At 36.7% G+C, this 27,781-nt stretch overlaps 1 protein-coding gene across 7 annotated transcripts in view; it reads right to left on the reverse strand.

Moving 5' to 3' along the window:
- RBMS3 (RNA binding motif single stranded interacting protein 3) overlaps positions 1-27,781 on the reverse strand; it is a 1,486,333-nt gene that overhangs the window by 1,174,971 nt on the left and 283,581 nt on the right. For all 7 annotated transcript variants that reach the window (XM_065539818.1, XM_065539816.1, XM_065539814.1 and 4 more), the window contains exon 3: positions 18,119-18,187. In XM_065539818.1, the coding sequence (XP_065395890.1) occupies positions 18,119-18,187 (69 nt within the window). The remainder of the gene's footprint in view (positions 1-18,118; positions 18,188-27,781) is intronic.

A 27,781-nucleotide genomic window follows, 5' to 3' on the forward strand; every position in this document is an offset into this window, starting at 1 on the left:
TAAAACATTCAAAAAGCTGTAATTACTTAAAATTTTTTCATAAGTCATTTTGGCAGCAAAACTTCATCTGACATGAACCAATTTGGAGGTAAAACCTGATCTGAACTGATTTGAAGCTTTTTATTTATTTAGTCCCATTTGCTGAATATTCATAACTTCCACTGCAGAAATGTTAATGTACATGGTTAAGGACACTATTCAAGATCCCTTTAGGAGTATTACAGAATAACATATGAAATATATGCCATTTTAAACTTCTAAAAATCCAAAAACTTCTGAATTTTAAAGCATATCTGGTCAATAAGAATATGATTTTCATTAAAACAAAGTCCATAATATATAAAATATAACCAAATGTTAGATTTCTTTTTATCATCATTCAAACTGCTTAATCTTTGACTCAAATTTTTCTCGTATCATAACCTACAATTGTATTCTCAAACAGGTCACCAACAGGATCATTTTATTGATTAAGAACAACAGACATAGTACTCAGGACTTACGACCTTTCTAAGGGCTGCAAAAAAAAAAGTATGAGAACTGAAAAACAGAGCTATTGGCTCCAAAATATGAAAACAAAACTATAAAACCTAATCCACAAAATGTAGACCACAAAAATCTAGAAGACATAAAACTAGCTACTTCATCACTGGTTAAATTTAGTATTCGTAAAATATCATTGCATTTGGAAACAATATATAGATTCAATTTTTCTCACTTTGCAAGAATGCTCATGTATACACAATAATTGTTAAGAAATGATAGCCCCTCATAAATTGTATTTGCTCTTATAGTCAAATGATTTCTGAAAGCAAAGTAATGAAAATTGTTTCCAAATATTTATAGAAAAATGAAATGTTTAATGTGAGAGATAGCTGCAATTTAATATGTTTTATGTAAGTTAAAGCTTATAATAGTTGTAATGTTCAGCTTCGTCATGGAGAGAGGTGACAACTCTGTTAATATCTCTAAGAAGGATAAATATTGAGGTAGAAGGTTTCCTCTAGATACCCTGAGCATCAACTGATTTTTTCAGTTACTTTAAAAGCTGCCAATAATTTGGATCTTCTCTCAGTTACAAAGAAAAATATCCCTGATTTTTATCTAGACATTCACTAGTCTGGAGACACTCTAGGGAAAGCGACTGGACCTAATATAACCTTTGTATTAATGTCAAGTTAATTTCACATATATATCAAAACAATCATCTTTGCCTGGATTAATAATTTGATTCCAACCCAATCTCAAATGGTTGCAAATGAATGCTCGTCTAAATCTGAGTGTCTACATAAAATCATTAGTTTTTTGGGGCAACAGCAACAGTTCAAACTATACCCCATAAGCACAGAAGCACAATTCCATTGCCCACACATACCTATGAATTGTGGACATAACTTAGCTATCATCATGGCATGCTTTACACAGAAAACTAAATTGTTAGAGGTTTGGTTGACTGTTTTTTATGTATTTTATCATTTAATACAATAATCTAGGAATCAGATAAAATCATTTTTCCCATTTTGCAGATAAGGAAATGTGCATAAAAAAAAAAATCGGCAGCATGCCCAAGATCAAGCCAGTAACAGAGCTGGGATATGAATCTAGCTTTGCATGCCTCCAGAGTCCAAGTTTGTAACCATTACTGTGTTGAGAATTCCTAGGCTTTCACATCCAAAATAACAAGCCCATTACTCTCATCATTTTCCCCCCAGTGTAAAATATTTTGTGTGTACACATACACCTTATAAAAAATAAAATATCTTTATCTTATAAAAATATCTTACCATGGAGCTAAATATTCTTTAGACTAATAATATCATTATGAGACTGAATCCTGTATCTTATTTTCCAAATTCCAAAATGACACACACTGATTTCTTGGCCAGAGAAGAAGGGCACCATGTCCATCTCCACTGACCCACAAATTGCTAAGAACAACTGCCTGGTGATCATTGCCTTTCTGTTCTAACTTTCCTTCTGCCTTATTTTAGCAGGGGAAGTTGCTGTATGTAAGACACTCACCTTAATTCTCTAACAGGGCATTTATAATTATGAGTGTATTACTAGTGAAATAAAACTCTTGGTTTTCCTAGCTTATTTCATTTTCCACAGTCCAAAAGCAGAGTCCTTAATTAGGGAGAAAAAAATATGGTCAGGGAGAAGGCACAGTGGAGTCAGTGCATATGTCAAAGATAAATTCCAAGTAATTGTTGAGAAGATGGAGAACAGCAAAATTGCATGTTGTCCCCTGGACATCTGCTGTAGGATGACTAAATCCCATTTCTTGAAATCCTAAACAAGGAAGATAATTCTGCCAAGAGTTCACCAGGCTATGAGCGTTGAGTCAGAACAGCAGAAAGGTTATGAGCATTTGCTTTGAAACTAAGCAAACTTGTGTTGGAATTCTGTCTGCCACTCATTAGTCATAATAAGTACTAATTAGACAAAGACCATGGTGAGATAGGCTACTGTTCAGACCCACAGAGAGGGTTTGAGGAATAAGGTGACCAGACAGACCATAGAAGATAGTTTAGTGCAGAAATGCAATCCTGGAAATGGACAACATAGGGAACTAGGTGGAGTGTGGCAAGTGACAAGATGAAGTGGTAAGCCCAGGGCTAACTTCACAGGTGCGCCACCTCTGCTGTCATACAGGGGCCTCTGTGTAGAAGGACCACACGCTGAGTTCAATGCTTTACTGTCAACATCTTGAAATTCTCAATTTTTAAACATTTTTCACAGGGCCTCCAAATTACATAGCTGCTCCTGGGTAGGCCATTATGAATTCCGGCACTGAAGGTTTTGCAAACACCCACAGACAGATGTTGGGATAAGGATTTGCATATTACAACTGGTCTAGTCTTGCCTGGACCTTGCAAGACAAGAATTCAGCTCTAAGGGACAGAAGAAAGCAAAAGGGGAATGGGCACACCTGTTCAATAACAATGGTGGCTATATAATTTGTCATCCAAATTAGGATACTTTTGAGAATAAAAGGGGCTCTCTTAATGGCTACTACAAGACAATAGTTGTAAACTTGGACTTTTCTAGTCAAACTGTGAGAAACAGCTACCCTGTAAATAAGCCATTCTAGAAAAGATTCCGAAGTTATTTCCACAGGGAAAAGTTGGAAATAAATACAGAAGAAGCTACCATCATAACTATGAAGCACATGTGTCCACAGAAAATTCTGACCTATTTTTGAAGGTGTAGAGAAGATAGTAGTTACTGTCTTATCTTTATAGAAGATGACCAACACAGAATAAAATTTTAGGAAGACAAAACTGTTTGAAAAACTACCCATGTTTTAGTAACTCCTGAAGCTAGGTCGATGGGTACATAGAGTTCATTATACTATTATACTGTTCTCTCTAAAAAAATACTTAGATGGTTTCACTAATATTACATTGATTTGATATTTTTTAACTGCCTAAGAATTTTATTAACAACTTGCTATGAAATTATTGTCAAAAATGAAAAATGAGTGGAGAATGACTTAAGGATCAAGTATTCTCAAATTACCCAAGTAAATAAACAATGCTATTGTTAGAATTTTACTGAAGAACTTAGGGATATAAATCTACTTAGAGAACAAATCAGAAATTCTGGTTTAAAGTTCTGTTTACATAAATATCACACTATATTTTATTTAGATTTTAGGTTTATTTTGAGTGCCTTGGAGTAGGTGTGATGGAGACACTAAAGCCACAGAGGTTAGACTATGCTATAGATACAATTTAACCCCAAATCTCAGTGGCTTAAGAATAAGAAACGTTTGTCTCTGGCTTATGCTGCTTGCCTGTCAGATTAATAAGGTTCTCTGCTCTCCTCACCCACCCAGGAATCTGGGCTAATAGAGACCCCACCATCTTATAATTGTACCATCTGGAATATATGGTTTGCTTTACCTATTTGTCAGCCAATAGACTAGATAGGCACATAGGCTTTTGATTGCCTCAGACCAAAAGTGACATGTCACTATCAATTCATTGACCAAAATGTGTCCTGTAGTCTCTTCTTAATGAAAGGAAATAGAGTAATCAACAAGACCAATGAATGTTTAATGAGTATGTTTCCACTAGAGCCCACCCATTTCTTTGGAAAATACTGCAAGAAAAGTGCAGCTCATATATCCTAGAATCTGAGTGAACACTGAATAAGATTTTAAATGGCATTGATGTGTCTGAAAATATTTGTTCAGCAAGTGAATAATGAAAAGAAGATTACAGGGTGAATTTTCTGTCTAACTTTTTCAAGCACTAAAAAGTATTCACTTTTATATAAGGGACATAATTAATGAAAATGAATAATAACTGCATTCAAACCAGCATAGCTGACTTTTAACTGATACTTTCCTAGCTATGACTACAGACAATAGTAATGTTTATTTGAGAATGATCCATTGTTTCAGTTATCTATTCCTACAAAACAAATTACCTACTAGGCTAAATTGGGTAGGTTTGGGGTTTTTTTATGGGTTGCAGTCAGATGGCAGCTGGGGTTGGAATTATCTGAAGATATCATCTCTCAAATATCTAACATCTCTGCTGGGATGGCTCAAATGGATGGAGCCTGGCTAGGTATCTCTTTCTACATGACCTCTACACAAGACTAGCTTGGGCTTCCACACAGCATGGCATTATAAGGATAGATGGGCTTCCACATGGTACATAGTTTCTCCTAGAGGGAGCATTTCAAGAGCACAGGACCCATACTGCAAGGCTGCTTAGCATCCAGGCTAGAAGTCTTAGTGTTACCTCCACTGTACTCTACTGGTCAAAAGTGAATCACGGGGCCAACTGAGCTCCAAAGAGAGGAAAATATACAAAGATGTGAGTACTAGGAGGCATATTTCATTGGGGTGCCATTGTTGGACACAAGTATCACTAATCAGACATTTCATTAACTCAGACCCTAATTTCCTACACTTGAAATAACTTACTTTCAAATGCAAGTCAAAATGTTCAAGGTTTCATATTACAACAAATTTGCTTTGCCATAGTTTCTTTCCTCCTAATCATCTAAACAAAACTATAGATAGAATGGGATGGTTTGCAAATGCATAAGAATTGGTATTTCATGTCTCTACTTATCTCTATATTTATGAAGCCAGGATGTAAACTAGATACAATCAACATATGTCTAGGCAGTGCTGGCCATGGGGAGAGACTTCTCTGCTTGAGAAAAGGAGAAGAAATAGTGGGAAGGACTTTGTCTTGTAGTTTGGGTGCCAGCTCAGCCTCAGTAGAATAGAGCACCAGGTAGATTAACTACTACAGTTCCCAACTCCAGGTCTTGGCTTCTAGATGGCATCCACAGATCCACCTGAAGCTAGAGGGAACTCAACACTCTGAAAGAAAGGATACAAGCCTGGTTGGATTTGCCACCTGCAGGTTGTACAGCCCTTAAGCCTTGAGTGAACATAGGTGATAGCCAGGTAGTGGTCACTGCAATCCTTGGATAAGATCCAGTACTATGCTGGCTTTGGTTCTGACCCAGCACAGCCCAGTGATGGTGGCCAGAGGGGTGCTTGTGTCACCCATCCTCCAGCTCCAGGCATCTCAGCAGAGAGAGAGAGACTCCATTTACTTGGGGAAAAGTAAGGAAAGAGACCAAGAGTCTCTTCCTGGTGATCCAGGGAAGTCTTCTGGAGCTTACCTAAGACCATCAAGGTGTTACCTCTATGAGTCTGCAAGAGCCACAGCATTACTGAGCTTTAAGTTCTCTCTAAAGCAGACATTGCTGCAGTAACCGAGACTTAGATAATAACACCCAAGTTCCTTGGAATATCTGGAAAGCCTTCCCAAAATGGATGGGTACAAACAAGCCTAGACGGTGAAAACTGCAATAAATGCTTTATTCTCGAATACCCAGGTGCCCATGAATATCCACAAGCATCAAGACCATCGAGAAAAATATGACTTCACCAAATGAACAAAGTAAGGCACCAGGGACCAATCCCAAAGTGACAGAAATATGTGACCTTTCAGACAGAGAATCCAAAATAGTTCTTTTGAGGGAGCTCAATAAAATCCAAGATAACACAGAAAGGAATTTAGAACCTGATCAAATAAATTTAACAAAGAAATTAAAATAATTAACAAGAATCAAGCAGAAATTCTGGAGCTACAAAATGCAACTGACATACTGCATAATGCATCAGAGTCTCGTAATGACAGAATTGATCAAGCAGAAGAAAAAGTAGTGAACTTGAAAACAGGCTATTTGAAAATCCATAGTCAGAGAGAAAAAAACAAAAGAATAAAAAAACAAGGAAGCATGTCTACAGAATCTGGAACACAGCCTCAAAAAGACAAACCTAAGAGTTATTGGCCTTAAAGAGAAGGTAGAGAGAAAGATTATGATAGAAAGTTTATTCAAAGGGATAATAACAGAGAACTTCCCACATGTAAACAAAGACACCAATATCCAAGTACAAGGAGGTTATAGAACACTAAGTAGATTTAACCCAAAGACCACCTCAGGACATTTAATAATCAAACTCACGAAGGTCAAGGATAAAGAAAGGATCCAAAAACCAGCAAGAGAAAATAAACAAATAACATATAAAGAACCTCCAATATGTCTGGCAGCAAACTTCTCAGTTGAAACCTTGCAGACCAGCACGAAGTGACATGACATATTTAAAGTGTTAAAGAAGAAAAACTTTTATTCTAGGATAGTATATCCAGTGAAAATATCCTTCAAACATGAAGAAGAAATAGTTTCTCAGACAGAAAAAAGCTGAGAGATTTCATCAACACCAGACCAATCCTATAAAAAAAATGCTAGAGAGAGTTCTTCAGTCTCAAAGAAAATGATATTAATGAGAAATAAGAAATTATCTGAAGGTGCAAAACTCAATGGTAAGAATAAGTACAGAATATTATAACAATGTGATTGTGGTGTGTAAACTACTCATACATTGAGTAGAAAGACTAAAAAAAAAATCAAAAAAGTATCTATAACAATTATCCAAGACAGTAAAATAAGGTGTAAACAAAAATAACAAAAAGTTAAAAAGGGGATAAAGTTAGAGTTATTAATTTTTTCCTTGTTTATTTGTTTATACAGGCAGTGTTAAGTTGTCATCAGTTTAAAATAATAGGTTATAAAATACTTGCAAGCCTCATGGTAAACTCAAATCAAAAAACACACAAAAAATAAAAAGCACGAAATTAAAACATACCACCTGAATAAATCACCTTCACTGAAAGGAAGAAAGGAAGGAAGAAAGGAAGAAAGGAAGGAAGGAAGAAAGGAAGACACGACTGTAAAACAAAACAAAATGACAGAAGAAGTAAGTCCTTACTTATCAATAATAACATTGAATGTAAATGGACTAAACTCTCCAATCAAAAGACACAGACTGGCTGGATGGATAAAAATACAAGACCCAATGATCCATTGCCTACAAGAGACATATTTCAACTGTAAAGACTCACATAGACACAAAATAAAGGGATAAAAAAAAGATAGTCCATGCCAATGAAAACCAAAAATGATCGGGAGTAGCTATATGTATACCAAACAAAATAGATTTCAAGACAAAAACTACAAAAAGAGACAAAAAAGGTCATGATACCATGATAAAGTCAATTCAGCAAGAGGATATAACAATTACAAGTATATATGCACCCAACACCAGAGTACCCAGATATATAAAGCAAATATTATTACAGCTAAAGAGAGATAGACCTCAATACAATAATAGCTGGAGACTTCAACACCCCACTTTCAGTATTAGTCAAATAATCTAGACTATCCTTTGTTAAATGTCAACAAAGAAATATTGAACTTAATTTTCACTATAGACCAAATGAACCTACTTAATAATAGGTATTTACAGAACATTTCATACAATGGCTGCAAAATACACATCCTTTTTCTCAGCACATGAATCATCCTCAAGGACAGAACATATGTTAGACCACAAGGAAACATTCAAAAAAATTGAAAGTATCTCAAGTATCTTCACTGACCACAATGGAATGAGTAATCAATAACAGGAGGAATTTTGGAAATTATACAAACACATGGAAATTAAAAAATATATCCTGAATGGCCAGTGGGTCAATGAAGAAACTGAAAAGGAAATTGAAAAAAATGTCTTAAAACAAATGATAATGGAAAGACAAGATACCAAAACCTATAGAATATAGCAAAGTAGTAGTAGGAGGAATAAGCTTATGGCAATAAGTGCCTAAATCAAAAAGTAGAAAAAAATTCAAATAGACATCCTAATGATGCATCTTAAAGAGTTAGAAAAGCAAGAGCAAACCAAACCCCAATTTAGTAGAAGAAAAAAATAAAGATCAGAGTAGAAATAAATGAATTTGAAATGAAAAATACAAAATATCAACAAAATGTTTGTTTTTGGAAAGGATAAACAAAAGCAACCAAGCTTTAGCCAGACTAAGAAACAAAGAAAGAAGACCCAAATAAATAAAATCAGAGATTTAAAAGAGGCATCACTGCTGGGTGCAGTGGCTCACACCTGTAATCCCAGCACTATGGGAGGGTGAGGTGGGTGGATCACTTGAGGTCAGGAGTTCGAGACTGGCCTGACCAACATGGTGAAACTCCGTCTCTACAAAAAAAATACAAAAATTAGCCAGGCCTGGTGGCAGATGCCTGTAATCTCAGCTACTTGGGAGGCTGAGGCAGGAGAATCACTTGAACCCAGGAGGTGGAGGTTGCAGTGAGCTGAGATCGCATCATTGCACTCCAGCCTGGGTGACAGAGCAAGACCCCATCTTAAAAAAAAAAAAAAAAAAGAGAGAGAGAGACATTACCACCTCACTACAGAAATTTCTGTACCACTACAGAAATTCAAAGGATCATTAGAGGCTACCATGAGCCACTATATGCCAATACATTGGAAAACCTAGGAGAAACTGATAAATTTCTAGACACATACAACCTACCAAGATTGAACCACAAAGGAATCCAAAACCTGATGAGACCAATAACAATAATGAGATTAAGGTTGTAATCAAAAGTCTCCCAGCAAAGAAAAGCCATGGACCCAATGGCTTCACTGCTGAATTTTAGCAAACATTTAAAGAAGAGCTGATGCCAATTCTATTCAAACCTTCTGAAAAGTAGAGGAGGATGGAATACTTTCAAACTCATTCTGCAAGGCTAGAATTACCATGACACCGAAACCAAAGACACACCAAAAAGAGAAAAATACAAACCAATATTCCTGTTGAATATTGATGCAAAAATCCTCAACAAAATGCTAGCAAACAAAACTCAACAATACATTAAAAAGAACATTCATCACGACCAAGTAGGATTTATTCCTGGGATGCAAAGATGATTCAACATGCACAAATCAAGGAATGTGATACATCATATCAACAGAATAAATGATGAAAATCATATGATCATTTCAATTGATGTTGAGAAAGTATTTGATAAAATTCAACATCTCTTCATGATAAAAAAAAAAAAACCCTCAAAAAACTGGGTGTGGAAGCACTATACCACAATACAATGAAAGCCTCACAAATCTAGTATCATACTGAATGGGGAAAAACTGAAAGCCTTTCCTCTAAGACCAAAAAAAAAAAAAAAAGCCTCTCCAGAATAAGACAAGGATGCCCACTTTCACCACTGTTATTCAACTGCAAGTTTTAGCTAAAGCAATCAGACAAAAGAGAAATAAAGGCCATTCCAATTAGAAAAAACAAAGTCATATTATCCTTATTTGCAGATGATTGGCTCTTACATGTGGAATAACCTAAAACCTCCACCAAAAAAACTGTTAGAACTAATAAGCAAATCCAGTAAATGACCTCTATCTTTTACCATATATGAAAACCAAATCAATATGGATTAAAGACTTAAATCTGAAATTTCAAACTATGTAACTACTAAAAGAAAACATTGGAGAAACTCTCCAGGACATTGGACTGTGCAAAAGCTTCTTGAGTAATACTACACAAGAGTAGACAACCAAAAAAAAAAAAAAAAAAAAAAAATGACAAATGGGACATCAAGTTAAAAAAGCTTTTGCATAGCAAAAGCAACAACAAAGTAAAGCAACAAGCCATAGAATAAGGAAAAATATGTGCAAACCATCCATCTGACAAGGTATTAATAACCAGAATATATAAGCAGCTCAAACATCTCTATAGGAAAAAATACAATAATCCAAGTAAAAATTGCCAAAATACCTGAATAGATATTTCTCAAAAGAAGACATACAAATTGCAAATGGGCATATGAAAAGGTGCTTGGTGTCACTGATCATCACAGACCTGCAAATCAAAACTAAAATAAAATCATCATACCCCAGTTAAAATGGATTTTATCCAAAAAACAGACAATAACAAATGTTGGTGAGGGTGTGGAGAAAAGGGAACCCTCATCTACTGTTGGTGGGAATGTAAATGAGTACAACCACTATGGAGAACAGTTTGGAGGTTCCTTATAAAACTAAAAATAGAACTACCATATGATCCAGGAATTTCAGTGCTAGGTATATACCCAAAAGAAAGGAAATTAGTATATCGAAGAAATATCTGCATTCCTACATTCATTGCAGCACTATACACAATAGCCAAGACCTGGAAGCAACCTAAGTGTCCATCAACAGATGAATGGATAAAGAAAATGTGGCAAATTACACAATGGTGATCTATTCAGCCATAAATAGGAATGAGATCCAGTCATTTGCAACAACGTTGATGCAACTGGAGGTCATTATGTTAAGTGAAACCAGCCAGGCATAAAAAGAACAACTTTATATATTCTCATTTGTGGGAGCTACAAAAAATGAAAAAAATTGAGCTCATGGATATAGAGAACAATGGTTACCTGAAGCTGGGAAGGCTAGTATGGGAGAAGGGAATTGGGAGTGGTTAATGGATACAAAAATGTAGTCAGATAGAATAAATAAGATTTAGTATTTGAGAGCACAACAGGGTGACTACAGTTAATAATTTATTATACATTTAAAAACAATGAAGAGTATGATTGGACTGTTGATAACAAAGGATAAATGCCAGAAGAAATGGATACCTCATTTACTCTGATGTCATTATTTTGCATTGTACGCCTGTATCAAAATATCTCATGTACCCCATAAATATATGCACCTACTAGGTATCCACAAAAATTAAAACTTAAAAAATAAATTGTCATTTTGTTATTCTGGTCAGACTCTCAAATACATGAATGCAAGTATCAGGTAGGGCACTGTGGGCCTTCCCTTTTTTATATACAATTATATAAATCAAGTATATGTATATAAAATAGCTGTCTAAAGTAGAGGGCTTGGAGCTAGTTCCTTAACAAAAGTATTTCACAGAACATTGACATCAGATTTGAAGAGGTTACTTCATACTTGTAACTGAACAAAACAAAAATGAGACTACTCCCTCATTATGGCTAAGCAGATAGAAAAAAAGATCACTGTCCAAATTACAAAACTGATCAAATATTATCCTCACCCAGGTTAACACTAGTGACTGTTGCTTCCTTACCACTTACATCTTTAGCCTGGCTCCATTTCTCTTCCCTTCTGGATAAAACTGTTAAGATAATCATGTAAGTCTGAGCTAAGGTATGGGTATGCAAAGGCATATAAAGTGGTATAATGGACAACTGGAGACTCAGAGAGAGGGCAGGAGGGAATGAGGGATATAAAACTACATATTGGGCACAAGGTACACTACTCACGTGATGAGTGTGCAAAAATCTCAGACTTCACCCCATTACAAGTCATTCACATAACCACGAACCACTTATACCACAAAAACTATTGAAATTTTTTTAAAAAGAAAAATAATCATAGAATTATCCCCACTTTCTAACAGCACTCAATTCAGAAAAAAAAAAAAAAAAAAAAAAAAACTGCTGCCTCAAATCTGACCAAAATCACCTAACCCAGGCCCAAATCCCATAACAAGCCCCTCCCAACAGCACCCTCCTATTCAGACGCCCATGATTTCCATGGCGTGCTGTCTCCTTTACTCCAGCAACAGCAGGAAATAAAGAAAGTGTCCTTTCAGGCATTTGTTATAGAGATACCCCACTTCTTGCTACCAGTTTCTGTCTAAATTCATTTGTGCTGTAACAACAAAATACCCGAGAGGTGGTAATTTATAAAGAGCAGAAATTTATTTTCTCATAGTTTTGGAAGCTGGAAGACCACAATCGCTAAGGCCCAATGTCTGCTTTCAAGATGGTGCCTTGTTGCTGTGTACTCCAGAGGGGATGAACACCATGTCCTCACATGATGGAAGGAATGGAAGGGGACAAACCATGCCCTCAAGCCCTTTTATAAGGGTTCTAATCTTACCCATGAGGGCTCTGCCCTCATGATTTACTCACCTCCCAAAGGCCCTATCTCCTAATACTATCACATTGAGGATTAAGTTTCAACATATAGATTAGGAAGAGCACATTCAGACCATAGCAGGAAGTAATAATCCTAAACTTGGTTCAACATATGTATGTTCCTGATGGTCTTTGACTGGTGGGTATTATAAAGATATAGGTACAGATACAGATATAGACATAGACATAAACAAATTTTTTCTATATACTTAAATTGCAAACATACAGATCAGCAAACTCACTCACAGATGAAAGTGGTCAATTTTGCTCAGAATCCTCAACCAGAATAAACTGGAAGTTCACATTAATCTCTATGGATACCACAGCATCAAGCAATCATACATGCATGATCGCAATATTAATGTTTCATCATTGAAATCTCATGGCCACCACATGAATCTCAAATGCGTAACATGGATATCATAAGTGCCGAATATCATGACTGACCAGTGATTGAGAGTATAAACTACACTGGTCTCTGGTAGCCTCTACTTTTCCCACAGCAATGCTTGAAGTGATGATAGTGATTTCTCCTTAATCAGTTCATATTTATCAACTTTCATGTGAGCCTTGGTTATGGAGAAAATGGAAACTAATGATTTGAGGAAAGAAAAATAAACAAATAGTGATTTGAGGTTCCCCTTTCCGCCTGCTATTCCTACTGTTATTTCATATAATTCACTCATTCATTCATCAAATAACTTCATGAGCTTCTACTCCACAGTGAGTACAAGATACACAGGTATAAAAATCATATACAAGAAAATCCAGGAAAAATATTCACTGTAGTCTTTTATCAGCAGGCCACATTCCCCTTTCTCTTACTGTACCAAAACAATAGAATCCTCTCTTTTTCCCTAGTTTAACACTAATCCTTTTAAATGCCTAAAACTTCTGCTATCAGCCTTGAATTCTGTCAATTCTATCTACTACTAGAAAATAATGACACTGGAATATCTAGTTGAGTTCTCTTGAGTCAATTGCTACTCTTTAACACATTACAGTCTTTAAAAAAATCACTGGTTTTCCATTTTAATGAGATAAATTTTAAGGTTCTTACCTATCAAAGACTATTCTAAACAAAAGTTTTCTAAAGAGCTAAAGAGTCATCCATCAATAGATTGATCATTATTGACCAAAACTTTACACTGAGGGCTTTAAGAACACAATGCTTGGATTGATGCCAATTGGCATTTTTCTAAAGAAAAAACTTTTAAGTTATAAAGTACAGTAAGCTAAAATATTTAATATTCATAAGAAATTTTCTGAATATGAGAGGGAAGATAGGAAGTCAGAAATATTTCTACAGAGAAGTAAACAATATGTATAGAAAACTTATCATAATTTCAATTTATCACTTTATTTTTCAGCCAGTCACCACGCTCACTTGTCGATTTTCTTTATTCAAAGTGTGGTGCTTAATGATTATTTGGCACAGATATTTGTAAGCATATAAAACTTCAAGACGCATTCATTCCTGACAAAATGCAAAACAAGGGGAAAAATAACACTTTCTTACAAATGCGTTTTCCAATCATTTCAAATAAAACACAAAAAGGTACATTTTAAAATAAAATTTATTAATAAGTATGGTAAAGTCTATATTTTGAAAGTTATCTATTTAAAAATAGTGTACAAGTAAATATAAGCTTTTTCAACAAAGAAAATCATGCGAAAATAATTTCAAAGTAGAAATGGTATTTGAAATACAAAAATGTTGTGTTCTGATTAGCTCAAAACATAACTATTGGTTAAAATGGTTTTCAATGGCCTTAAATTACTCTAAAATCTTTAGAGAGGTAATACTGCCTACCAATTAGTAGATTAGGGCACTGTAATTTGATTCTGTGTCATTGGACAAGCTAATTAAGTCAGTTCTCTCATCTGTAAAACACTGCATAATTATCACAGAGATATTGGGAAGATTAAATGAGAGAGTACATTCAAAGAAATTAGCAGACATCACATAGTAAATGTTCAATAAATGTTAGCTATGATGATAATGAATATGAAAGTATGGTGATTTTATTAATTCTCATACCAGCACACTTCTATAAATAGGCAAGTATCTGCCTGTGTACTGATTTACTCATTACTGTATCTATGTTGTATCTATCTGAGGTTTACAACCAGTACTCTACAAACAAATAGAGGAAGATCCACTTGAACTCTGGTAAATATAAATCCATGACTCAGCAACATGGATAAAATTGGTTATCATTATGTTAAGTGAAATAAGCCAGGCATGAAACAACCAATATCACATGTTCTGACTCACATGTGGGAGCTAAAAAAGTGAATCTCATGAAGGTACAGAGTAGGATGGTGGTTACCCGAAGCTGGGAAGGAAAAGAAGGAGAGGGACATTGAAGAGAAGTTGGTTAATGGGTATAAAAATGAAGTTGGATATAAGGAATAAGTTCTAGCATTTGATAGTATAGTAGGGAAATTATAACTTATTGTGCATTTCAAAATAGCTAGAAGAAAGAATTGTAATGCTCCCAACACAAAGAAAAAATATTTGAGGTGATGGTTATCCTAATTATCCTGATTTATTATACATTGTATACATGTATCAAAATATCACATGTACCCCCAATATATGTACAACTATATTAATAAGAGAAAAAAAACAAAAAGCAAGAACAGCAATATATTAATGTTTGCTCAAGATGGATGATGGATACACGAGAGCTTGTTACTCAATTTTACTTACCTTATTGTACACCTAAAAATTTCTGTAATAAAATCTTATAAATGTTTTTTTTAAAAATCCATGACTCAATTAAAAAAAAAAAAAGTTCTGCAGATGCCAGAAGTCAAAGGAGAACATAGGAACTGGAATCTGGGATTGAGTTGGCAGTTATGCTTTCAACCTTAGGCTGAGAATTTGTGTAGGTAATTTTCAAAGACTGAAGCCAATAAGCTTATTTATTGCAAACACAAAAGACAAAGATTCTTCTTATAAACACAAATTTAAAAGGGGTGGATTAGAGTATGAGTAACAAAGAAGAATAATTATTCTGCATGGAATAGAGGAGTAAAAGGATTACTACCCACCAGGCCAGCTCAGAAGAACAAATCTCAGAGTTTTCAGCAGCTGCAAGGCTGTGATCCTGTAAATATTCACACATTTCTAAAACAAACGCCACTGTTACAACAACAAAAGAATGAAGTGCATATACAACAGTAGGTGTACCATTCAGAGAACAGCTGAAAAGCTGTTAGAAAAACAGAGACCATACCAGGCAGTCCAAGAGACGGCATTTAGTACAGGGAACTAGTTACAAGTGTGTTGTGAGAGCTAAAATGTCAACAGGTGAGGGAAGCTGCTACCTCCCTTAGGGCTGAGGGGTCAAAGGGGATTGTCTCTAGAGGCTAGAAAACAGAATTGTCTCACAGGAGCTGGTCTACCCAGACCATAGAGAGATGCTACCCAAAAGCAGACAGAGAAGAAAATAAATATCCTGGTTTTGTTCTTCCTATCTCTTTCCTAAGTCCCACCAAGGTCTCCCATTGGGAAAACCTATTTGGCTGTCAGTTAGCAGGGGAGCCCAGGAAGGTAGATGTCAAGGGATGGGCACTGAATGGATCTGCAAGCAAAAGAGCAAAGGTCCAGCACAATAGGCAATTGCCAAGGAACCTAAAGGAATATAAAGAACTGTACCACTCCTTTTGTTTAGAATAAAAGGGAACCCTCAATACCAAAAAGATGACACCAATATTAGTTTCAGACAGAGTACCATTTGAAAATCCCACCCAGTTATGCCCCACAATGAAAAAGTTCAAAGTCCCCCAATATAACCATAGTTCTTCCAATATGTGAGAGGGTAAAACGGAAACCCACTTTTAGTACCTATTCCACTCTTGAATTTCACGGTCCCGTAAGTATTCAAAGAGAAAACATTGGGAAATATACACAAAATGGTCAACACTTTAATTTGCCTAGAATATTTAAAATGACACAAATACCATCCAATATGTTTATACCTTTATAAAAGTAAGTTCATTTTATGAAGGACTACCCTGTCTTCACTTTTCTCATTTCATTGCATCATGTGAAGAGCTTTCCAGGACCAGCACAGATTCACAAAAAGATAATATTAGATTATCTCACTGGGAAGTTCCCAAAAGGATCTTCTTGATTTGTAAAATTAAATAAGTTCTGAGAAAAGAACATAGAATTCTAGAACAACTGAATTCACATAATCTTGAACAGTATATTCTCTAGGTCTCGCTTTTCTTAGATTGTAAAGATTAAATTAAAACATCTCCTAGGACTTTTTCAGAGTGGTGCAGAGATGAGTAGTGACTTGCTCAATTCAGTCCCTAGAAAGTCTGAGAACAGAAATCAGAAATACTACCAACTTATAACCAACTATGCAATTTCAGGTTAGGTCCACTCTAGGAAGTAAATGAAACCTAGATAGTCAGAGTAATTTCTGTTTACTGGGGCTACTGCCCCTCTTTTGTGCCACCCGCTTTTTCAGTTCATAGTCGTCAAGCAATACATGCTTTTAAGTTACCAGAACCTACAGCATCCACACAAAGCTGATGACAATGGAGGCAAAGCCATCATGTCAACTTCTTCTTTTTACCAACCAATTCAATGTCAAAATAGGTACTAAGATAAAATATTGCATAGTGGTAGAATTTGTTCTTCTCATTAATTTTCTTTACCATTGTTTTATTGACAAATGGCAATTTGTAATTGCAAAAAGAGAAAAAGTTGAAAAAGAGCATACAGAAAGAGTTCTTACATCATGCTGCTATTGCAGTAAGTTAGCACCAATGCTAAATTTTGACAAAAGTTAATAAGAGTGGGGAGTAAATATAAATTATTTATAATGTGCCTTCTTAAAATTACCGCAGAAGCTGAAGTGACCTGAAAAGTCACTTGGTTAGAGATAATTCTAACCAAAAGACAAATGAGAGTTGTTTCCTTCTTTGTCTCCTAACTAGTAGGTGATTTGAATGCATATCATACTCAGCTTTTAGAGTCCAAAGTTAGTGTTCTCTCATCATGTGGCTTCAGAAAGCAGAAGAGCACTCAGAAGACCACCTGGTCACAGTCTGTCGCCTGTGAAAATGCTCACTAACAGAAAAGATCTGTTTTCTTTACACAGATACGACATCACTCTGCTGGCTTAACTTAACCTTTAGGCAATTAACATTCAGTATTAATTGACATGAGTAGAGGTTGTTAATGAGCCTGAATAACTAGGCAAAAAAGTAATTCTTCATAAAATTAGTGTCTTTTCTTAATATATTGGTACATAAACTCACAGAGACACACCAGGTACCACACAGTTCCATGCAAATACCCATGGGTGCCTATACAATTTTCTGGAATAAAAGGAACGGAAGAGAAAATTTTTGTCAAAGAAAACCAAGGCAAACTTAACTTTCAATATTTGCTGGATTAATTTTATCTATGCTCTTCACTGTGGAGGGCTTTGAACATGGAAACTCAGCATCTCCCAAGCTCCCGCCTTCCTGTCACCATCACCTTCACACAGCCCTGACCTTAAACTTGACGCAGATGATGAATGAACTGCACAGCCCTTTGTCAAGAGAGGCCACATTTGAGGTGAGAATAGATAAGAGCCCAAAAGCTTCCATACTTGCCCAGCAAAAGAAAGAAAGAGAGAAAGAGAGAGAAAGACAGAAAGAAAAGAAGAGAAGAGAGGAAAGAAAAGAAAGAATTGAGTTCAAGCGCACTTCAAGGAAAACAAGCATGTCAAGTTTCTTAAAAAGAGCCTATTACCTGATGTGGCTGTGAACTGGACCATCTGCTATAGGAAGGAGCGCCTGAAGACTTGTTGGCTGAAGTTCTCTGAGGAGAAAAAAAAATTCCTGCTGTCATAAAAGAGGAATACACTTTATGTTTTTCTAAACAAATTATTTACGCAGTGTCTACAGTTCCAAAAATGAACACATCTTAAATTCTGTCTGAACTTAATCTCTCCCTTTTATTTCTTTTAAAACATCCTCCTCAGCAAATATAGTAATTTTTTTTTTTTTTTTTTTTTTGAGACGGAGTCTGGCTCTGTCGCCCAGGCTGGAGTGCAGTGGCGCGATCTCGGCTCACTGCAAGCTCCGCCTCCCGGGTTCACGCCATTCTCCTGCCTCAGCCTCCTGAGTAGCTGGGACTACAGGCGCCCACCACCGCGCCCAGCTAATTTTTTGTATTTTTAGTAGAGACGGGGTTTCACCGTGGTCTCGATCTCCTGACCTTGTGATCCACCCGCCTCGGCCTCCCAAAGTGCTGGGATTACAGGCGTGAGCCACCGCGCCCGGCCAAATATAGTAATATGGATACTAGAGTCAAAATACATGCATCTAAGTCTCAGTTTGTATAAGTTATTTGATGTGGTACAAGTCACCCAAGCTCTTTCTCTGTTTTTTCTTCTGTGACACTGGAGTAATATTTATTTATTTATTTATTTATTATTATTTTTGCGATGGAGTCTTGCTCTATTGCCAGGCTGGAGTACAGTGGTGCAATCTCCAATCTTGGCCCACTGCAACCTCCACCTTTCGGGTTCAAGTGATTCCTCTGCCTCAGCTTCCCAAGTTGCTGGGACTACAGGTGCACACCACCATGCCTGTTCTTTGTTGTTGTTTTATTTTAGTGGAGGCGGGGTTTCACCATATTGGCCAGGATGGTCTCGATCTCCTGACCTCATGATCCACTCGCCTCGGCTCCCAAAGTGCTGGGATTACAGGCATGAGCCACTGTACCCGGCCGGAATAATAATTTTTATATCATAGGATTTTTGTGAGGCTCAAATATAATTAGATATGAAGTACTTTGTAAAGATCTATGCACATATAAAGTATTAATTCACTTTGGGAGGCCAAGACAGGTGGATCACGAAGTCAGTAGATTGAGACCATCCTGGCTAACATGGTGAAATTGCATCTCAACTAAAAATACAAAAAATCAGTCGGGCATAGTGGCACATGCCTGTAGTCCCAGCTACTTGGGTGGCTGAGGCAGGAGAATTGCTTGAACCCGGGAGGCAGAGGTTGCAGTGAGCCGAGACCGTGCCACTGCACTCCAGCCTGGGCAACAGAGAGAGACTCCCTCTCAAAAAAAAAAAATAATAATAATTAATTCAACAAGCAGAAAATAAGCCACACTATGGTAAGTTTCTACTTGAAACAAAACTGGTATACAAATGTGCAAGTTAATAAATGAGGTTATTTGAGAGTCAGTTATTTTTGTTATAAAGAGATCCTGCATATTTGGAAAGACCTGACTACGTCATTGCTACCCCCTCTGCGGGCTTGTAAAATGCCACAAGCTCATGTAGACAAGCTCATCCAAAACCATTCTTGACACCATTTTTCGGTGTCTGCTTCCATCATAGAGACCAGAAAGCTGACTACTCACTTTCTCAGCATAACTTCTCTCTAGAAATGGTAACATGGCACAGCTCTGGCCAATGAGACATAATGCTTCTGGGGGAAGTTCTAGAAAACTCTTTGTTTTCTTGGTGAAAGGGAAAAGAGAAGGCATGTACCATCCCATCACTCTTCTCCCTCTCTAAATGCAGATTTGCCACATAGAGCTAGAGCAATCATTCTGTAACCATGAGGAAAAAGCCAAGAGCAGAGTAGACAGGCTGCCCCTACTCTTGTTGACCAGGTGAAGCCAAGCTTCAGGCTGCTCCTTTTGCCTAAATCCTCCTTGTGTAAATGACCATAATCACATTTTCTGTTACTTGCAGAGTTTAATGATACACTCTCCTCTCTCATTCAAATTAGGAGTCAAATTATAGGAATTTGATTCATCAGAAACTTGTGGGTGCTTTAGGCAGAAAGAACAGAATGACAGAGGCATGAAGATGTGAAAGCGCTTGGTGTGCTTGGAAAATGATCAAGAGACCAATGCCGTACTGCCAATTCTTGTATTCACCATCACTGTGTTCCATCTGCCTTTCAGGATTCCTATGTAATTCTGTGCTGGCCTTTGCTGATTCTGACAGCTTTCTTGAAACTCTGCCACAGAGAGGTTGGCATGGTGGCTAAATGCTGTGTTCTGCCGGCTCGATTCAACTTTCCTCTAGCATCTGCCCATCTGAGACGGCAGGGCTGGGTTTCACTGTCAGGCCTTCCCAATCCCTCCCTTCGCCACTGAGGCTAATGAGATTGGACCCCAGAACAAAGTGTGAGAAAGTATTGTGGTTTTTAATACAGATAAAGGAAGAACTAACAAGGTAGTAGCTAGAAGTTAAACCAACAACTTAACCATATTTCATTAGTGAGACACAATAGGAATGAACTTCAGATGTATCAGACTCTACCACTAAATGATCATGTACCTTCTCTGATATTACTGATTGTGAAATAAGGTTAAATTAAATGGTCCTCAGGCTAATTAACCCAGTCCCAAATCTGTACAATTTAATGATTCTACACTTTTAGAGTGTTTAAATGATTACTAATATAGTGGTAACACTGAATTTCCATGGAAAGATTATATTCCTTTCAATATTGTTTTTAAAAATACCAAAGAAATGTGCTCTTAAACCTCAGTTAACTAGACAATATTAATAATTCAAAATAGCCCCTTAACTGCATATTTTAACAGACTCCAGCTTCCCTGAATTTTTAGAAAGAGACTGTCAACTGGTTTTCCAGCCCAATAATCTGGACTTTAGTGAAGACTCTCTATGTTTCCCTAAATCATAAGATTTTGGAATTCACTATCAGACTAATTTTTGAGGCATCATGCTTTGAGAACATATCTCATCATTGTTTAAAGCCACAATATGAATTTTTGAAATTGTAACTATAAATTTTACCTTCACTGTCAGAAAAACAAAGCTTTGGCTTTTTAAAAAAATCAAGATAAAATTATGGTAATCAAAGTCAAGATACAAGCGCTGACATTCAAAACATATTTTAAAGAAAAGTGAGATGTGTGGCCTGCAGCATATGATCCAAGTTATCAAGTAATCTTGAAACAGGAAGGGCAAAAAATGGGCACTTGTGGATTTGATTGCAATAATAACTCAGTATGAAATGCACATGTGTCTCTCCTAAGAAGTGTCACAATAGTTCCATGCCCACATGTAACTTTTTCCTAAAGGTCACACTGCATTTCAGCATTGACTCAAGTATAATCAACTTTATAATGGTAATTGCATCTACTGTCATTCACACCCTTCATGTCCTTTCTAGTGCGAAGGAAAAATGTACAAGGCAGTAGTTTAACAACAAAATAACTGATCAACATTAATTACAAATTTAAGGACATAATGCTTAGAATTGTGTGGTGTCTCTCATGGATGTGACTGTTAAAAAATCAATCTCATATCACAAATCATAATATCTGGTTGGGTTTCCGTGATGTGTTTTTGGAAAAACCAACAAACAAAAAAACTAGCCATAATATGCATAATATGTGGTTTGGGTGTCAGCTTAGACAAAAATAAAATTACCTGACAAACTAGCTAAGCAATTGTTCATATCCTAATTTTACTCCTACTAGTGTTCTTAGCAGCCAGTGGTTAATCAAAGGGCAGTACCCGGATCAGAATAATGACTCATGCTGGGTGAAAATGCAAATTATCTGACCCCAGGAATTTACAAATCTCTGGGAGTAGGATCCAGCAATTTGCATTTTTAAGAGGCTCTTCAATTGATTCACACTAAATTTTAGGAGCAGGGAAAAATTCCAGAATAATCCCAACACATCCTTCTACAGCCACGTGTATTCACTGAAGGACAAGGTCCCAAGGATATTATTGATAACAATTTTCTCTAAGCAGATACATTGAGCACTCAAACTCCAGAGAAGTATTTCAGGAAATTGTGGAAAGTCACTTGGGAAAAAAAGAATCTGATGTTTAATCTACTAATATAGATTGAACCTTGAACCACAACCCAATTAAATGGTTGAGTAAGGGCTTTAGTTTAGATACCCCAGCCCGCACCACCTCCCTGGGAAAACCCCTAATATCAAGAATGGCTGCTGCCCTTCAGATCTGTTTCCAACACATCCGTGCTTACCCCTTATCAAAATTCTTATCACACTATCTTATAATTGCCTTCCAAATACAGCTCCCTCTTTAGAGTACACATTCACAAACCTATGGTAAGGGGTGGGAGTGCCAGCTGGGGCTGGGTCTTATTTACTCCTGTAACCAGGCATGCCTGTGCCTGGAATTTAGTAAGTTCCCAGTGAACATCAAACTAATTAATTAACAGCTTCAGTAAACAACCCTATTTACCTTTGGCACATATCAACAGGAGACAGCTTCAACAGGGACAGTGGTGATGGAAATGGTATTCTTGAGGGCAACTATGCATTAAAAATGGTGAAACTGGAGAGCCCCCATAGCTTCTGTAATTTCTTAGTAAGTGTAGCACCATTGGCCTAGACTTCAAAATATTAGCATGGGGAGCTCTGTAATATGGCTTCTTAGAAAATATCATTTGCTAAAGTTGCTAGGGTAAGAAATAAGGAAAATGACAGTCGCCACTTTAAAGTCGACAGCGTTGGTTAATGGGCACATGTTGTACCGCATGAGAAGTCTCAGGAATACCGTGGAATAACTTTGAAAGAACTAAATGATCTGCAAAAGCTAGCAGGAGCTAGACATCAAAGAAATATTGAGACTAAAATGTTTACCCTACTTTGAATATTCTCTTTCCCTTCCTCGGGCTGGTAAAACTCATGGAAATCCAAGTACTTTATATCATAAAGGAAGGAATACAGGAGTAAGACAGTGTAGAACATTTTGGTGACAAAGCATGCAGAGAGTGCTATTAGGAAGATCCTTTTTAACAGGGTGTTCTGTTAAACAAAGGAAAAAGAGGAAGTGTTGTGCAGAAGCCTGGAACACAGATTAAATTCAATGGCAATTTAGAGTTGAGGAACAATGCCAGCTGCTGCAGGGAGACTGCCAACCAACCAGGCAGCCGCTGTACTCCATCCCACAACTGTCCTTTGCTTGGCCAGCTTCTCCCAAATCTAGTTGCCAATCACCATAAGATAAGGAACCTTAGGAACAGGTACATTTTTCAGTAACTGGAGTTTTTCCTGGTATTACTGCATTAAGCCTTAAGCATATTTGAAGAAAAATGAAAAACCAATAAATAGTGTTGAAAGGTGCCAATTGAACATCTGCATTTAACATCTTAGCATAAAAAGTCATTGACAAATATGATCCAGGATCCAACATGGTTTGCTCAGGCAAACTGAACTCTGGATGGCAGACATAAGTTTGGGGATTTTAATTTCAGCTGGAAAAACATATCTCCAACTCCAATGAAGTGAATCATGCAAGAAACGAGACCAAAAGAGCAAATGACCTAGACAGCAGTGACATTTTTAATAAGCAAGATATGGATAGCTGACTTAAAAATCATTCTTCCAGGGTAAGAGACTTTGTTAACAATAAGTAGGAAGACTCTACCCATGTTCACCTAAATAATAAGTAGCTACACAAACCACAAGTACTCATACCAAGCAAACTCAGAAAAAGGAAACTGATAAAGAAAAAGAAGGTGGAGCGAAGTTCTGGACTTTATCAACTTTGCTATTAAAAGAATGGCACGATTTCCTCATTATAGCTGTGATATTCTGGAACAAATATTCCAACATGTGTTGCTATACCAATAAATCTTCAGCATTTATTGAGAATCTATGCAGTTAGTGTCCAGGAGATACATAATAAACGTTCTCTACCCTCCCCATCCTTTATAAACATAATTATGAACCAATTTCCCTCATTTTAATAATAAATTATTGAGCTCAGTTATGAAACGCAAGAACTCTAGATTCATTTCACTCAGCCAAGGAGTTCCATCACATTCTTAACACTATGGAGACTCTTCCAACAATTGGGAAAGAAATGCTACATAAAAGCTGACCTAAATCTTTCTAGTTTTAATAAAGCCCCAGATCATTAAAGCTTTGACAAGCAGCTCACATATTCTTTATCTCTTTTTAATGCCAAGCATCCTTTGGCATTTTTTTCATAATTAAATCAATCCGTTTTATTTAACCTTTCTCAGTGAGCCCTAGTTTCCAGCCTTTTAGCCATTTCACTGCCCTCCTCTGGACCGCCTCCGAAATCTCCATGTTCCTCCTTCTGAAATCTAAAGTTGGACAAGTTGCTTATTGTGCCTCATTCCAATACAAAATGCAAAATAAAATAAATCTAAGCTAGCCTCAGCCCAAATATAAAAGGGAGAAAATCTCAATACAATTGACCAGTAAAGATTGATTTAGTAACTATATTCAGTAGGCTTTGCCTCTTGGTTTTATTTATTTTCCAGTGAGAGAGAAGAAATAAATGAGTCTTATTTAAGGAGACCTAACAAAGCCTTTGTGCTTTGCTTATAAAAAGCAGATGTGGAATAATAGAGACTCCATCTTCCTCTAGGAGTTAAAATATGGCACATATTTACTGAAATCCAAATGTTCCTTGCAGAGTTTTTATTTGCTTGTTCTTTGAACCCCACTTCACTTTAACTTTACAACAATTTTGTTCCATATCTAGTATCTGCAAGGTACTCTGTTAGCTACAGGGGTTACAAGGATGCTGGGATTCTCCTCTGAGAGGTTTTTACCTCCTCCTCCTCTTCCTCTTCCCACTCTGCCCCAAAGAACAAGTAAGCCTAATGTCATCAGTCTTTATCCCATTACCCTATCATATTTTTTTCACAGAACCTATCACTGTTAGAAATGATCTTGTTTGCATATTTGTTTTATTTGACATTGTTCATGCCCTACATGAGACTCTAAGTACCAGGAGACAAGGGTTACTCTTTTTTTAACCATCACTTTTACCAGTATCAGTGTCTCAGTATATATGAGATGAATGAAATAATGAAGAGACTCAGCTCTTACCCTCAAAGAGGTTACAGTTAAGTGAGGGAGGTTAATACATACATAACTCTACTATAAGGAAGAATATGTAATTACTAAGAGCATATAATTGCTCTAATTCTTAAGTGTTATGGGTGCACTGTGAGAGATTAAGCCCATTTAGGAGATTCTAGAAAGACTGTGGTCAAGATGTGGCAGTCATTGTACTTAGCTATTTTAAATGTACAGTTAGCTAGAATCCATATGCCAAGACAATAGCATATGCAGGCTGTGCATATTGTATACTGCATGAGGGAGTCATTCATAACATAAAAAAAATTATACGTTGGTATATTACAACACTCTTCCAGCAGATGTAAACTGTCTTACTGTAATAAAATTGACATATTAGAACAATTGTCCAACCAGTGGAAGTAAATTATCTTGGGAAGGGTACCTTTTTCTCATTTACAAAATGGTGCCCTGTGGGCTATCAATGGTCTTACATGTGCAGGGTTGACTTTAGACATATGTAAGACGTTAGGCCCAACTTTCTAGCCTTGGGCTTTCAGTGTCCTAGGCCGGAGGGAAGAAGTAAAGGCTAAGAGGTTTCATCACAGAGACTGCTTTAAACAACCAGAATGTGTGAGCCGGGCTCTAAGGTGGACTCCAATGACCCTTGCTTTCTGGTAGTCACACCACTCTGTAGGCCCCTCCCATATTATTTGAACAATAAAATACAGTAAAAATGATAGTATGTCATTTCCTAGACTAGGATAGAAGAGACTAGGGTTTTCACCTTGGGTATGCTCTCTCTTAAATCATTTACTCTGGGAAAAGCTACCACATGGGTCCCCTATGAGGAGTCCCATATGGTGAGGAATTGAAGCCTTCTATAAACAACCACATGCATGAGCTTAAAAGCCCGTCAAGCCTTCTGAGACTGTAGCACTAGCTAATGGCTTGACTGTAGCTTTAAAGAGACACTGGGCTGGAGCCACCTACCCAAACTACACTCAGAAACTATGTAAGATAATGTTGCTTAAGGCTGCTAATTCTTAAGGTAATTTGTTATCTACAGCAATAGATAACTCATGCACCTTACTAGCAGAAACACTATTCACCTTTAGCTATGATACAAGTAAAAGTCTGTAGAAGCATATAGCATCCAGTGAATCATTCCTAGGGGAGAGAAAGACATTATTCTTTTGAAACATAGAAAACAGGAGTTTCAGGATTTTTCACGCTTTAGGTCTTTGGTGAAAAATTAATTCCCTGAATTTTCATTGTTATTTAACATGACTTGCAGTCACTTTCTTCAAGGAGACAGAACCAGCCACAAGTCCCCGAAGACATGAGCACAAGGTAACCTCCAGCTCCCTTTCTGCACAAAACTAAAAAGAGCGAACAGGATGCTCAGTAAATAAATAAGCTTCCTGTTATTAACTCAACTTGATCTTGCTGCATCTTACAAAAATGAACCTACTCACTTTAGCTACAGGGCTCGATCTGCCAGACCATGTCTCAGAGAATCAGAAATCCTCCTCTACCAGTTCCATAGCAGGGTGGTGTAGGGACTCCTGCTTTCAAGCTAAGAAGAGAAGGTGAAGCATACACAGCATCCATAAGGAAAGCTTGAGCTGACTCACTGTTTCCCAAACTGCGTTATACAGAAATTGGACCCACAGAATGGATTACTGAAATATGGCTCTTTGGTCAGTTTCAGGCAATACTACACTTTCTAAATGTTCCAATTCAGGACTCAGAAAAATTTTTCTTTAAGGGGTCCTACAGTAAATATTTTAGGCTTTATGAGCCATATGGTCTCTGACAATTATTCAAATTTGCAGCCATAAACAATATGCAAACAAATGAGTGTGGCTGCATTCCAATAAAACTTTATTTGCAAAATCATTCTTGGGTCAGATGTGGCCCACAGGTTGCTGTTTATATAGTGTTCTTATCTGTCTCTAGTATGTTGGGGTATGAGGAAAGCAGGAATGCTAACACAGAGGACACTGCTCTCTTGAGCAATTTCTGGACATTTTAGCATATAAAAGGCACTGAGAATTTCTGATTCAAAGACCTATTCATGGATCAATCTGTTAAACCCAGTTTCCCAATGTTATTTGTCCAGTGAACCTATTTACTTATCTTCTTCCCTCTTTATCTCAACTTATTTACTTATTGAATACCTATTAAACACCCCAGGGATCTGGTCTTCCTTAGAACACACCTGAGTAAATGAGTTATCCAATTTGTAGTATATATCAGCCTGTCTGAAAAATTTGACCCTAAATCTTCAGAGTACTGGTTTGGAACTTGGAGTATCAATGAACACTTTAAGTAATACCTTAACTTTCTTACAGAGGATAGTTACAAAGACAGAAAACTTAAAAAGTGTTTGATTTGCGACTTGTTTATGGAAGATTGATTGAGTGACTGCTTGCCACATTTTCCTAGGTCTACTCCCACTTGAGAACGGATCACTACTTTTGGAACTTGTGATGTAAAAATCATCATATTGGATCACTACCTCCAGAAAATGTCAAGACATTAGCATATCTAGAATTTAAAACTTCAAGTTGGGATGGGCACAGT

Source organism: Macaca fascicularis, chromosome 2 (genome assembly GCF_037993035.2).
Source record: "Macaca fascicularis isolate 582-1 chromosome 2, T2T-MFA8v1.1".
NCBI classification, from domain to species: Eukaryota; Metazoa; Chordata; class Mammalia; order Primates; family Cercopithecidae; genus Macaca; species Macaca fascicularis.